The 17,590-nt window shown below is 46.7% G+C and overlaps 6 protein-coding genes across 6 annotated transcripts; 1 reads left to right on the top strand and 5 right to left on the bottom strand.

The window, feature by feature from the left end:
• Positions 1-519: 519 nt before the first annotated feature.
• On the bottom strand, positions 520-1,406 carry MCYG_00810 (uncharacterized protein; the record flags this gene model as incomplete). The annotated part of the gene is made up of 3 exons (XM_002850660.1): positions 520-629; positions 875-1,132; positions 1,376-1,406. The coding sequence occupies 3 exons, from the start codon at positions 1,404-1,406 to the stop codon at positions 520-522; spliced, it is 399 nt and encodes a 132-aa protein (XP_002850706.1).
• A 405-nt stretch (positions 1,407-1,811) lies between these two features.
• On the bottom strand, positions 1,812-2,229 carry MCYG_00809 (uncharacterized protein; the record flags this gene model as incomplete). Its single annotated transcript, XM_002850659.1, has 2 exons — positions 1,812-2,110; positions 2,208-2,229. 2 exons carry the CDS (start codon positions 2,227-2,229, stop codon positions 1,812-1,814), a joined length of 321 nt encoding a protein of 106 aa, XP_002850705.1.
• A 219-nt stretch (positions 2,230-2,448) lies between these two features.
• On the bottom strand, positions 2,449-6,980 carry MCYG_00808 (SNI2; the record flags this gene model as incomplete). The annotated part of the gene is made up of 12 exons (XM_002850658.1): positions 2,449-2,471; positions 2,716-3,006; positions 3,066-3,169; positions 3,252-3,452; positions 3,590-3,630; positions 3,680-3,804; positions 3,893-5,550; positions 5,600-5,893; positions 5,972-6,059; positions 6,168-6,315; positions 6,567-6,642; positions 6,694-6,980. 12 exons carry the CDS (start codon positions 6,978-6,980, stop codon positions 2,449-2,451), a joined length of 3,336 nt encoding a protein of 1,111 aa, XP_002850704.1.
• A 2,107-nt stretch (positions 6,981-9,087) lies between these two features.
• MCYG_00807 (THUMP domain-containing protein) lies at positions 9,088-10,357 on the bottom strand (the record flags this gene model as incomplete). The annotated part of the gene is made up of 6 exons (XM_002850657.1): positions 9,088-9,237; positions 9,308-9,448; positions 9,545-9,759; positions 9,823-9,982; positions 10,108-10,182; positions 10,292-10,357. 6 exons carry the CDS (start codon positions 10,355-10,357, stop codon positions 9,088-9,090), a joined length of 807 nt encoding a protein of 268 aa, XP_002850703.1.
• Positions 10,358-10,675: 318 nt separating this feature from the next.
• On the top strand, positions 10,676-12,639 carry MCYG_00806 (pyruvate decarboxylase; the record flags this gene model as incomplete). Its single annotated transcript, XM_002850656.1, has 5 exons — positions 10,676-10,784; positions 10,841-10,921; positions 10,981-12,205; positions 12,270-12,480; positions 12,556-12,639. 5 exons carry the CDS (start codon positions 10,676-10,678, stop codon positions 12,637-12,639), a joined length of 1,710 nt encoding a protein of 569 aa, XP_002850702.1.
• A 988-nt stretch (positions 12,640-13,627) lies between these two features.
• On the bottom strand, positions 13,628-17,271 carry MCYG_00805 (transcriptional activator SPT7; the record flags this gene model as incomplete). Its single annotated transcript, XM_002850655.1, has 4 exons — positions 13,628-14,168; positions 14,227-14,915; positions 14,975-16,116; positions 16,179-17,271. 4 exons carry the CDS (start codon positions 17,269-17,271, stop codon positions 13,628-13,630), a joined length of 3,465 nt encoding a protein of 1,154 aa, XP_002850701.1.
• Between the last annotated feature and the right edge of the window lie 319 nt (positions 17,272-17,590).

The raw sequence follows: 17,590 nt of genomic DNA, 5'->3' as shown, positions 1-17,590 counted from the left end.
TAGTCTGGAAATTATCCGGGGGGAACCAAGTCGTGAGAAAATCACTCAACAGTTGATGATCCCCCTTGGTTAGTTCAAATCAGCGTTGAAAAAAGTACGAGGTAACCTAAACTTGCAACCCGTTTCAGTGGATGTGAATTATAGAGTCCATCGTCTTGTACGGACATATCTACTCTGTGCTTGCATCTCTCAAGACTGTCGAGGAGAACGGATAACGGCCTCGTGCGTTTTCCCTTGAGGCTTTCTTTGCAAGGTCAGCCGGGGAGACCCTTGTCAACGCATATCAACAGAGAACTATAGCAGAGTGGTCGCAAGCGTATTATTGCATCTTCTTATCCAATCGGATCATGACTTTCCCATCGGGAAAGTCGGGTTGCTTATTCTTGTTGTCTTTTTTTTTTTCCTTTTTCCTTTCCAAAGGCAGTTGCTTCGCTCGCGGCAAGGTAGTTTATCTGGGCAAGCCATCGCCAGGCATAACACCTCCACTGACCTTCCGGAATCGTTATCCGTTACCATCGATCAAGCCTTTCTGATCAAGCCAGAAACAAGCTTGCCCAAGACATGAATCCTTTGATGCATCAAGCCTAGCGGTTCTACCTTCGCAGAACGGAGGCGAAGGACTAGCCGAACTATAGTCTGGCTGTTAGTGACATCCATAACCTTCGATCCCCAAAGCTCGGAGCCGGGGAATAGGCTATCAGTCAGCAATATCAGGATGATGCGCAACGTCCAAGATTTCGCGAGACAGAGAGAGAAATAGAGAGAGGGAGGCCGTGTGAAAAGAAAAAATGGCCAAGTCACCACAGAAGTGACAGGTGCTCTATATCTCAAACGCAGGCCAACAATCCCCCATGTCGTTCCTCCATCCTCTTACTATGTAGTCCTGCAAGCAGGTCCTGCGAGCCTCGCTTCGAGGTTTGTGGCGGCCGTGCCTCTTCTTCTGTTGCTTTGCCGTTCACAAGTCGCTGAACCAGGGACGCCTTCGATCTATTGATTCGACTTGCAACCATCACCCCCGTCTTCATGCCCAAATGTTGGAATACGCCACCGCTCCATGGGTGTTTGTCTCTCACTGGGCGAAATTTTCTGTCTGTGTGTGTGTATGTGTAGATGCACTGCCTGGGATCCTGGCCTATACTGACTTTTTTTCTTTTCTCTTGAGTTGCTTTGCTTGTGGTTTTTTGCCGTTGGTTTTTTTCTTTTCTTTTCTTGATCTCGGGCGAGTCGCTTAGTCATTGTCGGGCGTCTTCGCCGATATATATCAACATTCTGGCAAGGGTGGGTGGAAGAGACGGTGATTTGAATATGGAGAAAGGGAAAACAAAACATGGAGAAGGGGAGAGGAGAAGAGGAGAGGAGAAGAGCGGCATGATACTGCAGGTGATCGCTACAATTTCCTCGGCCATGTTTTATACTAATTGTTCAAATCTCGCTCCTTGCAACTGATCTGGCCCTCCCCCGGTGCCAGGAGCATACCATAGCATGGCAACTCCCGAAAGCCCAAACATAGAAGCTGGAATGATACCCTTACTAGGCACTGTACTACTTCGTATAGTCGATGGCTGATGCTCCTTTCCAACGGCCTATACGATGATGCAAAAAGTCAACACTACAACCGAACTATAGTACATAGTAGAAGTCAGGGCATCACCCATTTTGATAGGTGGATACAAGCAAGAAACGGCCCGAGTTATTCCCCCAAGCCACCTTTGGGGTCATATATTGTACTACGTTAGTATGTGCATGTACATATACAGCTTCGACTTAGCGGGAGATCGTACCATGCAGTTGTCTGACAGGGAAGATCTCAATCATGGATAAAACTGTTTGGCCGGAGCCTCAGTGACCAAAATGAGGGGATCGACCTTTATCACACGTTTGGGATCACGGCCAACCCCAGCTCCGTGGAATGATCCCCCTTGAAACTGGTTAATTTCATCAGGAGAGCCCTGCTTCTGGGTGCTGCCCATGGGCCATTCGGGGAAGAAATCTGTGGTGCAGATAGAAGTTGGTTTGTGCTGCCAAGATGACGATGCTATGGAGAGCAATATATCGAGGACCCAAGATCGACCTCTTCCGGAGGTCGGGAGGAAGGGCGGGGTGTGGAAACCTGTGCATGGTACATTCTTCGATACATGCTAGATGTATATCGGGCGATGTCAGGAACAGGGGTCCTACGGGTGTAGATGTATAAACGCACCCCTTACTTTGTAAAGCCCTTACCGCCATTTTACGCAGAGTAGATTCCGGAGTTTATCAGATGAACACGAGGTTTGTTTCTAGTTGCGCTCCCCAACTTGTTTTGGCGTTATTGATATATATGGTAGACATCTCAAGTGTACGTTCATTCGCCATTAATATAAAGATAGTAGAATATAACTAGCCAAAGTAGGTTTGAAACAGACACGGGGTTTCTTCCGATAAGACCATTACCCTGAAGTGACGTAGCTACAGCCAAAGCCAGACACCCTCTATAAAACTATATATGAAGACATGAGGGGTAACGTAAAAAGGGGGGAAGGAGAGTTGCAAAACTATATGTACCCCGGGGAAATGGAGTATATACTCCATTTATTTCACCGAAACATAAACAGGTTTACGTCGTCGAAATTGTATCAGAACCCGAATTTTGAGCCAAGGGCTGGAGTGTTTGATATCAGCACGTTGTATCTTCCTTACACTTTAATGTCATGGATGTAAGGAGCATTGACTTACCCCCAAGTACCGCCTTCTTCTTTTGGTTCTTTACAAACTTGTTAACATCATCGGCTAGGCCGCTACTGCTCTCTCCAAGGCGATCCATGCTATCACCCATAATGTTCAGGTTTTCGGTTCTCTCTTGCATCTGCCTCTGCATATAAGCCCAGTATGATTCTTGTGAACCCTGTGGATTAGAAGTATTAGGTTTAGGCAGACGGCCTTCACGTTCTGCCCGTTGGCGTTCTTGTTCTTCCAGTCGCATTTGCTCAATCATGCGCTTAGATGGGGGGCGATTCGGGCCTCCAACTACCGTAAGATTATGTCAGATTAGATTTTGAATAAATCGATCGGGATTAGTAACTCACCTAATAAATCAACATCTGCTGTTGATACAAACTGGGTTCCGGATATCCATTGGAGATTGGATATAGTAGGACGAGGCGGAGGGATAGCTTGGGGGTTAAATAACCTGTCTGCTGACCGGAGCCTATATAAAATGATTACTCAGTTATAACAATGTCCAGAAGGAGGAGGATTACATTTTCACATACAGTGGACTGCCGACGCCCCAAACGTGAAGCATGACCATTTCTGATGGCCCGCTCCATGCAAGAATATCTCCCGAAGGCGATATTCGAGCATCCCCTAGTCTCCTGGTATCGAGAATTTTGCCGATACTTATGGAGCCAATCTCTTTTAGAGCTGGTATGGAGTACGCTCTAACTTTCCCGTCACCAAACAAGCCTACGAGGCTATAACCCCCAGATGAGTGAACAACCGAAGCAGAGTCACACATGAAATCATCCCAATTCTTGTGAGCGCCTTTAGACGTGGCAGGCTTGAATATACGGCAACTAGAGGGTGTCACTGCAATTATAACTCCACTGACCCTCTCTCCTTTTCGTAGATCTGAGACTGCTTCTTGCGTGGCTAGGGCTGGAGTACCAGTTTCGGAATTAGTAGGACAAATAGATAGTACCCGGTCATCCAGATTGATTGATCCAACAAAAGATACGGTATAGGTTGACGAGGACGAAGGGAGGATTTTGAAAGTAGCCAAGTGACCATTGTTGGTACCAACAAAACAGCTGATACTTGAGTAATCTAGGCATAATTAGTATCGAGCATGAGAGAAAGCCTTTCGGAAAAATGAGAATGCTGAACGAAATGGGAGTCGCGGGGTAAGTCTTACTGTCGTCTTCTATTGTTAAAACCCCAAACTCAGCACAAGTTGGCCAATCGGCTCCTTTTTCTGTTGAAGAGTGGCTTTTCCAGCTACTTCGCCGTGATTGCTTTGAAAAATCTGTCAAATTGGCAGAATAAATGACTGCTGGGCCACGTAAGTCAAGGAACGCGATGCTTCCAGATTGATACCCAACACAGATGAATCCGACATCACTATGTTTGACTACTGTGATTGGTCCTTGACGTTGGTCTAGCAATGCAAGAGGAAGGAGTCCTTCCTTCAGCCCGGGGTCTGCTCTATGGGATATGCTAGTTATCTTATCGGGCCCATCATTATCCCCCAGTGGTGCATCTCGACCGGCATTTTCATTTCGGCCCCATTTGAAAATCACTAGCTCTCCACTTTGAAGACCAACAGAAAGCTCACCTGCTGTGCCGGAGAGGGACATATGGGTGGCCTCAATTCTATCATACCGTCCAACCGCGCGAGCTAGGTCCACTTGAAGGACTGAAGGGTTCTCAATCTGGTCGTCGTGTCCAGTGTCCCACAGGCGCAGGAGGCCATCAGCATGGGCAATAACGGCGATATCTCGATTCTCAAAGCGTTTCAAAGCCTTTTTTGATGCAGCTCCCCCAATAAGAAGGGGTGGCCCTTGCGCTCTCTTCTCTCGCCATCCGAGCCATCGTGTTCTGTCAATGCAAGAAAGTTCAAATTTGGTAGCGAACGGATGAACCATCGTTAGGGACGGGGGGAAAACATTAGTTGGAGTTATAGGATAGCCGCTTGGGAAACTCAAAGTTACTAGTTCCCCGGAAGATAAAAGAGCAATAACCGCGATAGGGTCTTGGGCTCCCCCGAAATGGGGTGACGCTCGGGGAATTAAGCAAAAGTGGGCTACTTCTGCGTTCGGTGGAGTTGGTAGTGTTGACTGGCGCTTCAAGGATGAAAAGTGGTCCGATAGAACTTGCCAGGAAGACGTCTGGTAATTGGGAGTAACTCCAAGGTCAATGAACGTCAGCCCTTTCATTGTGTCAGTGGTAGGAGTCCCGCCAGCTATGAGTAACCCTGTGTCATCCGGATTCTCTTTACAACACCAGGCGATTTCGAAAATAGATGCTTTCAATGAAAATGTGCCAGGTGCCGAACCAGAAGCATATGTTGGATCCCCCGGTTTATTCACATTTATAGTTTGTATTGTTCTCGCCATGACGACCCGGCCATCTTTGGGGTCCCAGAAAACAAGAGATGAATCCTCATGGACTGTTAGAACAAATGTGGCAGTTGGATGCCAGAGTGCCTTGACAACTTTCGGCCATCTTGTCTCACGAGTCGAGGATGGATCTGAATCCCCGCCGGGGGCACCTTTAGGCACTTCATATTGGAAGTATTTGACAGGCTGGTTTTGTTTGATAGAGAATATCACGGCTCCATCCGAGTATCCGATTAATAACGTCCCTATATCCTTAGGGTGGAAAGCCAGGGACACTATTGGGAGGAATCGGGCCCGCGAATTCCGTTCTTTCCACAAATTTGATACTTTGAAGAGCGCTACCATATGTCGGTCGATATCATATGTGACAAGCTCGCCTAGTGTCAAGAAGGTTTCAGCCTGAAGGACTTCAGATTTAAAAAATGACTTTGTATTATAGCCTAAACCAACCATTCTGTAGTCCGATAAATGCATAATCTAGAACTGGGTCTGTAAGCACACACGTAACGTGTCCCGGCGGTGCATACGAAGTGAGCAGCTTCCTTTCATCAAGCGAGAAGACGTATAGTTCATTCTTCGCAACGGCAAGGAGCTTATCTCCGCAGAACTGAAGGATACTTGTCGATGCTTTGCGAGGGAGGGAGAAGACGGCAGAGACTCGCTCCTGTCCAAACACATATATTTCCCCACTTCCGAACTGCGTCTCGCTTGTGCCAGCAGCGAGTAGAGATTGAACGGGGTCATACGCTATGGCGCTGATTCGGGAATTAATTCCATAACGAGCCACCTGGGAGAATCTCAAGATTAGTGTATTGTGCGCATAATTCATAAAGCGATGGCGCGCATCCAGGTTATGCCTATATTGACAGGCTCACCTCGTCGATGAGAAAGCTTTCTGGTGAGAGACCCGCGGAAAGGTCGCTCTGGATGCCAGCCTGCTTCCCTCGTAAAAAATGCGCCATCCTATAAAGCGTTAAAGAGCGTATATACTATGAAACCCGAATGGTTTAATATTAGAATCGCAGTAAACGAAATGTTCGCGTTAAGAAGCAAAAGCGACGTTCCGCTCACGCTCTTGGCGGCTGACGTCAATAAATTTAATCGCCGGGAAAGCACGTGAAAAGTCGTTGAACTTCGCATCTTCAAACAAAGGAAGAACATGAGCTTTTTGAGGTTTCAAATAGACATATTGAACAGCCCGGGTTCTCTTGTATTTTGCCTATCCAGCCAACAGTAAGGGCCAAAATCCCTAGTTAACGCCTCCCCAGAGTAAACCCCAAGCCCATTTTCCAAATTTAAGCGTTCTATTGTACATAGTAGCAGTAACCAAGGATGTTCAAATCCAGTAGAGTTGCTCTATCCTATCCAACTTGGTGTGAAAAGAGGGATGGCAAAAAAAAAAAAAAAAAAAAAATACTAGGGGCTGTACTCGGCTATAGAGGCCAGATTCGCCATTAATGCCTTTCGGACCCGAAGTTCCTCCTCATGGGGTTGATTCCGATAGTACTGTTTTACGATATTGAGAATGTTTCGGTAGCTTGAGTAGCTAGGAGTAAGATTAATTTGATGAAATATCAATAGTGTAGGTATGACTTACAACAGTAGCCGAATAGGTGCAGATCCTTCTCGAGTCGGATCTGAACCATACCCGCTGAGAATATCGCATGAAGGGTTTTCAAATACGTCCGTCATGAGAACATCGCCCCAGGTCGCGGCAGTAAAATCGGTGATACCACTGATGTCTTTGGTCTTGGGGTCGATGATAAGATGTGATGACTGACTGATGTTAAATAGAACCAACCGTGGGTCTGTAACTTCATCGAAGACTGCGGATAAACGGCTGGCCTGGTGTCGAATCTCGAAATATGGTAGTGAGATGAGCATATTTTCAGCATTCCATAGAAGAGACTCGAGGAGGTTAAGAAATGCACGTCTCCAAGTTCTCTCCCCTCCTCCCACACAGACCTCATGGACAGGGCCGAATTTAGTGGCAGTGTGTTGTCCAATTTGATCGACGGCGATCCCGAGTTGCTTGTCAATCCGTTTCAACTCCTCTGATGTCAATTTCCCTTGAAGCTCTGAAAGAGGGGTACCCGGGCACTTGTAACGTAGGAGACAAGTTAAGGATGGATAGGATGGAGTCACTTCACACCGAATAAGCTTTGGAATGCACCATATTTCACTGGGTTCAAGTAATGATAAGACATAAGCCTCGACTTCGAGAGAGTGACGTTCATAGTATAAGGCCGTTTCCGGTTGTGGTGTGGATGTTTTTAACGCAAGTTCAGCTCCGCCAGACATATACAGAAGATAGTGTGGGTGTGGATCCTCATCATAGGTCTGTATGTTTACGACCTTCTGATTTGGGAAAAGGGGCTCAATAAGGCCATGAAGCGAAGAAGCGTCGGGGTTGCCGCGGGTCATCTTTCCAGGAAAACCGACCGATACCGTTGTCGTAGTAGAGATCTGGATAATATATGGGTATGGCAATGTCCTGCATGACCGTTGCATATTTGATAAGTTATGATGGTCATAACGTAGACTGTGATTAACACGCGGGGATTCACGACTTTCGGGGGAACATCTGAAGGCAGTCATTGTGTATGTCTAAAAAACGGAAATGTATATAAAAAAACCGTCTATTCCCCACTCACGCTGAGTAAAAGTTCACTTCTTAGCAGACATCCTGCGGTGACCTTTCCACGTATATAAGACAACTCTTTGAGACGCCAAGTGATATCAAGCAGCCACGCAATGTGGGTTGAGAACAATAGCCAGATTTAACGTTAAGGGAGTCGCTTGTACTCAATCCAAGCGCCACACGTCCGGTAAAATTATGCTTTTGATCATCCAACTAATGCTAAGGCATCCACAGGGTTCGATATCTGGATGATTGATGGGCGTTTCCATCCCTTTCATTGCGTGTCCCAATATATAAAAGCAGAGAGTAATATTGAGGTTTGAAGTGGCCAGCAGGGCTATGCAGCGTAAAAACGCAACACCATCCAGCACTCTGAGTAATATCGAGCATATTCAGACTTGAATACAGCTAGCGGTCCCGGCCGAAGGAATGGCAGCCTGCTCAGTACTCAGATGAAAAGACTCGCGTTTCTATTCAGCCGGGTCATAATCCTGAGCGCCGCAGGAACAGGCTAGGGCGGGAAGCCCTGGAGTCCTTGACCTCCATGGTATCCGCACTCTGGGATGTGCCGTTGGAAGGTTGGGGCACAACTATACGGAGTAACCTCGCCAGAATTTGCTGTGTTCAGTAATAACGCTCGATGCATGTTTGGAGGTTGAAACGGGGACGATGCCGATTATGCGCCGGCTTGCACCAATGAGAACAGCGAATTTGGCGAGATTTCAGATTCAGAAATCTTTAAAACAAAAATGCGACGCAGGGTGGATCGCATCCATCCATCCCGAGCTTTTTTGCTTCTTCTTCGTCATGGTTCAGCTTAACCCATCGTCTGTTGACTCTTGGCGTGGAAAGGAGCCAATCGCCTATCTGTCGAATTTGCTTTCCTCTACCAACTCTGCATGCAAAGGGGTGATGAGCGAGAGCTTGGGGATTGATGCGAAGAACTAGCACCATCTCGTGTTTACACAGACGATTTAATTTGGTCGAATAAGGTCGGCCTGAGAATGTCCGAGATTACCGAGCATACCTCTCGTTTCTCTTTACACCAGCCCATGTTAAACCTGGCCGTGTACTCCGCATACATGGCATCATCCTATGTATGTACAATGAAGAAAGGCCTCCCCAAGGCGTTTTCAGTTGGCGGTCAATGCGTTTTCCCTGGTCCTGGTGTCGCATCTGTCGTACCTTCTGGGGGATGACAGGCGAGTAACGGATGACGAGCGGTGACGGGGTCTTCCAACAGCAAGTGGTCGTTTGGCGAAGGACGAGATGGGGGCCAAGGTAATATTGTCTTATTGTATTTTTTTTTTTTTTACCATTTTCCCTTTATTTTCCATCCGCTTCGCCCAATTAAGCTTCCTTTTGCTCTTCCTTAGAATCCCCTTTTGGATCCTTTTCCGGCATCATTCCCGGACGTGGCGTTGGAGAATATATCTCAGCGAGGTTATAACGTTTTAATTCGTCATAATCACCTTCGACCACGCTCATGCCGCACATTGTCTGGCGTCATTGTTGTCAGCCATCTCCGCGGAGCTACAGGGATAGTATCGTAATGGTAAGATGCACCTACCTGAATAACATCGACAAGAATTAACAAGTCATAGTTCTTCAAATCCACTGAATGTTCACTCCCAACGATACCAGCAATGAGTTTAATGACCGAATCTCTATGGCAATCCGAGTTGTTACGGATAGTAGGCCGAATGGCGTACTATATGCAAAACATAACGGGTTAGTAATGCACTTGCAAAAGGGTCATATCAAGAATGTTCGGGTCTCGCCTACAAGGGCAGAAAAATGATCATACCTTTTTGGGAGGGCCGCCAGAATGAAAATGCGGCTTCAGCACATCGTGAGCCAATTCTTCCAGCCCACCCCCGAGAATCTTCCTCATTGACGTAATTGGAGTTAGTCGTTTAACCCAACGGCTTCTCTTCTGCTCGGGATGTGTCTGGGCATCAATGCATAGGCGATGCACAATTTCTACCGGATCCAGGCCTTTGCTGATTTTGACAAATATAACTGCAACAGTTAAGTCAGGGTTCCAACGCAATATCAGCAGGATTCACTCTCCAGGGAGCTTACGGCATGGGACATCCAGGTTTATGAGCTGAAACGGTGCTTTCGACCGCTTGGGCTGCATCTGCTCCACTTCTCGCCTTATCTGTTCCTCGATATCAACATCTTCATTATCATCATCACCTATGGAATCATCCTTTTGATCTGGACCTGTACTTGGTATTTCCTGTGACATTCTGTCAGTTCAATTGCGAAAAGAAGGGGTAGGGGATGTGAGATTGTGTCTACCTGTGAGAGGATGTCTAGGATCTCAGCAGAACACTTTCCCTCCCTGCCTCTATCACAACTAACAAATATCCCACAGTCACCACTCGCTAGTTTGCCTTTTGAACTGGACTTTCGCCTATCATGGTCCTTCCACTGGCCCTAAAGCACGCATCACGACAACATTATATTAGCTCCAAGTCACAAAAGCTGGTGATCACCCCATCGAATTCGCCACTGCTTGGTCCCATCACATCCGGGAGGTGCCTACCTTCTGTCTCTTCTTTTCCCGAGAATCGGAGTTGCTTGCCTTTCTTTTGGCTGTACCGTCCGCCATGGCTTGCTTATTGCTACTAGATCGAATGGAAGAAAGAGCAAGCAACACCTAAAACAACAGAGTAAAGCCCTCCATTTGCTTATCTAATTACGATAAGATAAGCGCGGAGCGGATTATATTAGAGCCGCGTAAGCATCAGACCCTTGCCGGGCTGACGTCATAAGGTCAACTTTGATGGAAAGCAGGGAAGACGCAAACTCATTCTCCCTTGATATATACCAGCTGAGGGGTTCTGTTTTATTCTCAAGCTCGTCTTGCACACAGCTGTGTAATTTGTGATAAACGCTGCCATCCTAACAGTAAATTTGCTTGACAGCCATGGCTTCAGATATCATCGCAAGGGAGCTCGAGGAGCCTATTGATGTTGCAGAGTATCTCTTTAAACGGCTACATCAGATGGGGATTAGATCTGTCCATGGGGTTCCCGGTACGCTAGTATTAGAAATACTCCTTTGATGCATTCAAATGCTAACTATGCCTTAGGTGACTACAATTTAGCGGCATTGGACTACCTTCCCAAGTGTGAGTTGCACTGGGTAGGGAATTGTAACGAACTAAATGCCGGTATGGTTGATAAAAATTGTTTTATGTTCTTAGTAGCTATCAGACTAAGGATCTAATAGGCTATGCTGCCGATGGCTATGCTCGAATTAATGGAATGGCGGCGCTGTTCACAACATTTGGGGTAGGAGAACTGTCTGCTTTGAATGCCGTTGCTGGGGCATATTCCGAATATGTCCCAATAGTCCACATCGTTGGTCAACCGAGCACATCTTCCCAGAGGGACGGGATGCTCCTTCACCATACGTTAGGTAATGGTGATTTTAATGTCTTCGCCAACATGAGTGCTGGCATTTCATGCTCAGTGGCGAAACTAAACGACTCCCGCGATGCTGCTGCATACATCGATAGCACCTTGAGGGAATGTTGGATTCACAGTCAACCAGTGTATATCACTCTTCCTCTCGATATGGTCTATCAGAAGATAGAGGGGAAACGATTGAAAACCCCTATAGATCTGCAGCTCCACCCGAATGAGGAAGAATACGAAAACTACGTGGTAGATACCGTGCTAAGGTATCTGCACGCTGCTAAAAGACCAGCAATTATTGTAGATGCTTGTGCTATTCGTCACAGGGTCCTCGACGAAATCCACGATTTGGTATCAAAGTCAGGCCTTCCCACGTTTGTTGCCCCCATGGGTAAAGGAGCAGTGGATGAAACTCTTCCAAATTACGGTGGAGTATATGCTGGTGATGGTTCTACTGCTCAAGTGAGAGAACACGTCGAAGCCTCTGATTTAATTCTAAGTATTGGGGGGATCAAATCTGATTTCAATACCACCGGGTTTACCTACCGCGTCAGCCGTTTAAATACCATCGACTTCCACAGCAATCATGTGGTTGTTCGTTACTCGGAGTACCCAGGTATTCGTATGAAGGGAGTCCTCCGAAAAGTTATCGACCGTATGGGTAAACTAAATATCACTCCTCCCCCGAAACAAGAGAATGTACCAGAAGAGAATCCGCAGTTTCCAGCCCCCACAATTGCCCACTCTTGGCTATGGCCAGCTGTGGCCAAATGGTTACAAGAGGATGACATTGTTATCACCGAAACGGGGACCTCAAGCTTCGGTATCTGGGGAACAAGGTTCCCTAAAGGAGTAACAGCCTTAAGTCAAGTTCTTTGGGGTAGCATAGGCTACTCACTTGGAGCATGCCAGGGGGCTGCTCTAGCAACCAAGGAGAAGACGTGCCGTCGTACCGTCCTATTTATTGGAGATGGTAGCTTTCAGTTGACAGTTCAAGAAATAAGTACCATGATCAGAAATGAACTGACCCCAATAATGTATGTCTTCCGGAATACGTTATCCCTCTTTCACTCTTGAACCACTTTAACTATTAGAGCCTAGATTCGTTATTTGCAATAACGGATACACCATTGAACGATACATACATGGATGGAAGGCACCTTACAACGATATCCAAGAGTGGAAGTTTATAGAATTCCCGTCTGCTTTTGGAGCACAACCAGACAAATTCGCAACATATCAAATCCGTGAGAGACAAGAACTACTTGATTTATTCTCCAATAAAGAGTTTTGCTCGGCAAAACGCCTCCAGGTATTATCCTCAAATTATTTACATACCAGGCTATAACTTTTTACCCATACTAACCTCTTATCCCTTATGCTCTAGATTGTGGAGCTTTATATTCCGCAAGAGGATGCTCCTGCTACCCTGAAATTGACAGCCGAATTGTCGGCAAAGAGAAACAAGTGACCTGAGGAGGTTTAAATCTGGTAATCTAAAATTGTAACATGTTTTTACTCATCTCTTCTCATCTCTTCTCATATTACGAAATGTTTTAATAGTGATTCTCTGGCTATCACTGGAGATTTCGAAATTCGAGGTTAATTTAATACAATCCCATGTTATTAACTGCAGAACTACAAGTGATAGAAAACAGGAACTTGACCTCGGAATATTTCCAGGTATAAAAGGTGAATGTAAAATCCAAGAAACAGCAACCATTGAAAAGGGAAATGAAAAAGGAGCGACACGGGTTAGATGCCTAGCATTGTACAATGACATTAAAAGATAAATTGGATGGTATCAAAAGCAGTAGATAAACAAAGAAGGATAGTCTTTGAGTATCGTCCCTCTATCAAAATAAAACATAGGCAGAGAAGCAGACTGGATGCCGGGGGATTAGGGGTGGTGCAAATAGAGTAATACCGCCATGCGACGAACCGGCCAGGTATAGTAATAATCATTCAGTAAACGCATCAACACATATAAAAGCACGGAAAAACGCATAGGAGAGAATAATGAGCTAAAGCATGTACTAGCAGTAATCAAAACACCGCGGCCAGCAACCCCAAGACCAGCAAAGACAGAAACAAATGTCATAATTGGCATATAAACGCCAGAATCAGTTATTCCGGATGTCACCTGAGCAATGCGAAAATGCGAAAAGGAGAAAAAAAGATGTCGGGAAGAATACAGAGAAGAAAAGTAAATGGTCAACATATAATGGGTGAAATAAGAATCGTTCCAACACCCACCATCCTATAGATAGGATGGTAGGGACGGATGGAGGTAGAATCGAAAACTGGGACTTGAGAAAAAAGAAACCTTGATTAACGAAAAAAAAATGCGGTGTTGAATTTAAGGTCGTACTGCAAACCTTTCATCCTTGAGGCTATTCCCATTTTACTTCAAACATACATCCCTGGTTGGCACACCAGGATATGCATTCAGCAGATCTTCAAGCACTTCCTTTCAGGGGTTGGCTACCTATTTGCTCAGAGGCGACGCCGTTTGTGTCATTGGCATTTCCATTCATACCAATATGGCCGTTCGATCCATCCGTCAACTTTGATTTCATGATCCCTTTAATGGTATTGTTGGGAGCAGTCACGGTGGTCGTTGAATCTTCAGCTGCTCCATCAAACATGCCAGGGGGAGCACCGATAGCCTTCTTAATCTTTTTCTTGCTAGGTTCTAATACGATACCCTTAAATGTTACTGAATTAGAAGGAGGTGCTGGACGCTTCTGGGGGCTGGATCCGATGCCTTGAGAAGGTTGCGGTGGGATCTTTCCTGACGCGGGGACGCGAGGGCGTCCTGCCATTGGCCGTTGTTTGGGTGGCAGCTCGTAATCTTCAACCAATGGCTCATCTTTATTCGCGTGGAGTTTGGCCAGGAAGAAGTTCCGCGCGAGACCAATTTGCGATGGGATAGACTCCAGCGTAATCTTGGGGTATTGGGGCGGAGTTGGGAATGGATCTGAGGCTGATTGAGAAGAGCTGTAAATTTCAAATTAGTAAGTTGATCTAAAGTATAGGCTGTAGAATGGTAACTTACTTTGCATTCTGAGCCTGATGTGCGTTGAACATCCGGTTCTGAAGGAGATGAAGAGGAACACTCAAACTTGCAAGGCCAAACTCTTTATCCAAGCCTAGTTCCTTGAATCCAAAGAAATCTTCATCGATATCATCAGCAAAGTCACCTCCAACGAATTGCTCGCTCCCGTCATTGAAAGCTCCGGATCCGTCACCGCTGGTGTCAGCAAATGCAGGACGCAAAAGCTCAGTAAGATGATTTTTCAATCGTTCATGTATAACAGCAAGTTTGGCACCATGGCGATCTATATCTTCCTTAACGTAGGCTTCTAACGTATCCACATCTGTGCCAACTGCCTGAAGTGTATGCAAAATCATCTCCTCGGATGTATATGGCAGTTTCCATCCTGATGTACTGGCCGAAACTGATGAATTGTCAGAAACCGGAACTTTTGGAGCTTCCATATAGGACTTAAGGGTTTGGCCTATTTTGGTAAAAAAGTCTGATGCAACATCTGTAATGGCATCCAAAGCAGAGGGTTGGTACTCTTCAAAGCCGGTATGATAGAGAATTTTTCCAATGGACCGCTGGAGTGCAGCCCTACAAACCCAAGGGTTAATGATAGGTCCCTCGCCATTCATAACATGAGGTGGGATATCCTGTTCCACAAGTCGTTCAGGCTGGTATTTTTGAAATTGATTTTGATACATCTAAATAGCAATATTAGCGTTATTGCAAAGTTATATGGAGGTATACGAGTTAGACTGACCTGAGATTGTTGTTGCATTTGCTTGACGATACTGATCTTTGAACATGCTTTCCTAGTTTCTTGCATTTGCCTCACGTTGGCGTCCAGTTTTTTTGAGAACTTGCTGACTGGAGCCGTGAATAAGCCGCTAGGAAGGACTCGAAGGAACTCTTCAGAGTGCTCTACCACATTCCCTTCGGCATCTTCCACCCAGTGGAGGTGTTCGGGAAGATCAGGGATCGCTGACATCACATCATAGTAATCAGGTAGCATTTTATCCTCTTCTTCTTCAATCCCTTCGGCAAGAGTCTCTCCGCTAGGTTCCGCTTTCTCTTGTAAAGGTGCAGTTTCGGGCTTGTCTGTTTCACCCGGTGTTGCTCTGCGATGCCGAATCCATCTTCTCATGCCAGACTTAGTTCTAAGTAGTGCTTGCTCATCCGGGTTAAGCTTATCTCCTTTGAAAAGTCGATGTCTTTCAGCGGCCACAAGAGCACGATCCTTCTTTGTCACTAGTTTCCAGACCTTAAATTCAGGGTCTTCAAACTCAGATCCGAGGCCCAACAAGGCAGCACACTGACCAGCAGGAGGTGGTCCGATGCAATCGATATCCATGCTATCGCCTTGAGTGGCCGTAATGCCAGTATTATTTAAGGTGAGAGGCGTAAGAGTACCAGGGGGTGGCGTTGAGGAATCATTCTGGCTCCCATCCAAGATAGAATCCTGCCTGACGAGAGGTGCCTCTTGGACTTGAGGTCGAGAATCGGTAACTGACGTCGTCTCTGACTTTGTCTCAGGAGCTGTTCGTGCGGTGGTAGTACCTTTCTTGGATTTCTTTCCTGGAGCCTTCCGCCCGCGGGAAGACATGATAGGCTCGTCGTCACTCTCTTCCGCGCCATCAAGGTCAGCAAGTTGAAGCCTGCGTTCCTCAGCTTCCACTTCCGCGCGGTCTCTGATGACAATATCCGGAATTAGTGGTACAAGCTTTTCTGTTTCCTTTCTCATGTACAGGGCGTGTTTGCGGAGGAAGTGCTCCGGGTTGGCGTTGTATTTCAAGCAATTAGCCCATATTAGATTAAGATCATCAACGAACTCTTGCTTTGACTTGTATTGGATTGCCTTTAGCTTCTTGGTCATGGTTCCCAAATCCATAGGTCGCTTGATAACTGGTACATACGTATTAGTTCATGAACTTAAAGTTTAACAGACGGCCTTGGAATGCACTTACTGTTAATATAGTCTGGTGCATCTCGTCGATTGACCTTGGTCAAGAATGGGCTGGAGTGTTCTGTTTGAGCCTTGAGTTCGCTCAACACCTTTTCCAGGGCTTCGTATAGTTCTTCTTGGCCAATCTTATCTTCACTTGCCCATTTACTTCTATTCTTCCGAACTTCGCTCATCAAGCTCCGCAGTTCTGCATCGGATGCCTGCACTTCATGGCGCTTCATATCAATTCGTGCAATAAGATTTTTTAGGGTCAGACTTGATGCGCCAAGGTTGGTGCTGCTCAGGGTTCCATGTCCGGGGCCCTGGGTGGCAGCGGAATCAGTGTTTGTATTATTCTGACTTGACATCTCGGCTTCGACTTGTCTTTCTGACTCCTCTAGCCGTTGCTGATCCAGCATCGCATCGCGGTCGTTCTCCAGGGTGTAGAATATGGTATGGAAGCTCTGACGTGCAGCCTCCTCTGTGGCTTTCTTGTCTTGCTCCAATCGTTTCCGGATATCCTCCGCTGATTCCTTCTTTGTGTCTTTCGAGTTCTCCGGTGCAGAGCTAGGCTGTAAGGGCAGCCTTGGAGGTGATTGCGGCGCGTGCTTTGATTCAGGGGGGGTGGGCGCGCTTTTAGATTTCGGGGGAGAAGGCCCCTGAGCACCAGAGTCACTGCCTCCCTCATCATCGTACTCATCATAATCGTCTTCATCTAAATTCCTTGCCGGTTTCCGCGGTGCAGATTGGGGTTCCGGCTGCGCAGTTTCGGGAGCATCATCAGCGGTATTGGTATCACGAGACTCCGCTCCGGACAAGTTGGGGTCTGATATTTTTTTTTTGCCACTGAACAAAGCATTTATTCTAGCCTCGCTTTTTTGATAGCTGTTCCTGAATGCGACTATGCGAGGATCTTCCTCAGGCGCGGGATCCGTCTCTGATATTGACGTGCCGCTCTGCATAGACTCCAAGGTGGCACGGGACCGTAACTGGGGTGTACGCGGGCGGGATGGGGTTCTTGAGAGGCCATTGACGGAGGAGTGCGTGTCATAGAAATCGTCGGGGGGTCTGAGATGTCCTGGAGGAAGCCAGGTGTGGTGGTGATTGAGCGACATGGCCGCACCAAACCCGCTATACCGGGCGGGCGAGAGGGTTCGGCCCTCCACGCTTTGGAGCCAGTTTCGGTAGGCAACAAGGAGGCGTTAGGACGCGAAAAAAGAGCATGTAAGATGGCTGCCAGATGGCGACAGCAGCTCCAGCAACCCGCAGGATGACAAAAGAGATGAATGTGGTGAGTTATTGATGGCTCCAAAGGAGCTCTTTTTGGTGGTGATTTTTGCGGAGGTGCCCATGATGGAGGCTGCCCAGACTTTGTAGAAGTCAGTCAGTCACGTGATATTTCCGCTGGTAGAGAGACGGAAGAGGATAACACCA

This window comes from Microsporum canis, genomic scaffold (assembly GCF_000151145.1).
Source record: "Microsporum canis CBS 113480 supercont1.1 genomic scaffold, whole genome shotgun sequence".
In the NCBI taxonomy this organism is placed as follows: domain Eukaryota; kingdom Fungi; phylum Ascomycota; class Eurotiomycetes; order Onygenales; family Arthrodermataceae; genus Microsporum; species Microsporum canis.
This window is presented reverse-complemented; position numbering and strand designations above follow the sequence as displayed.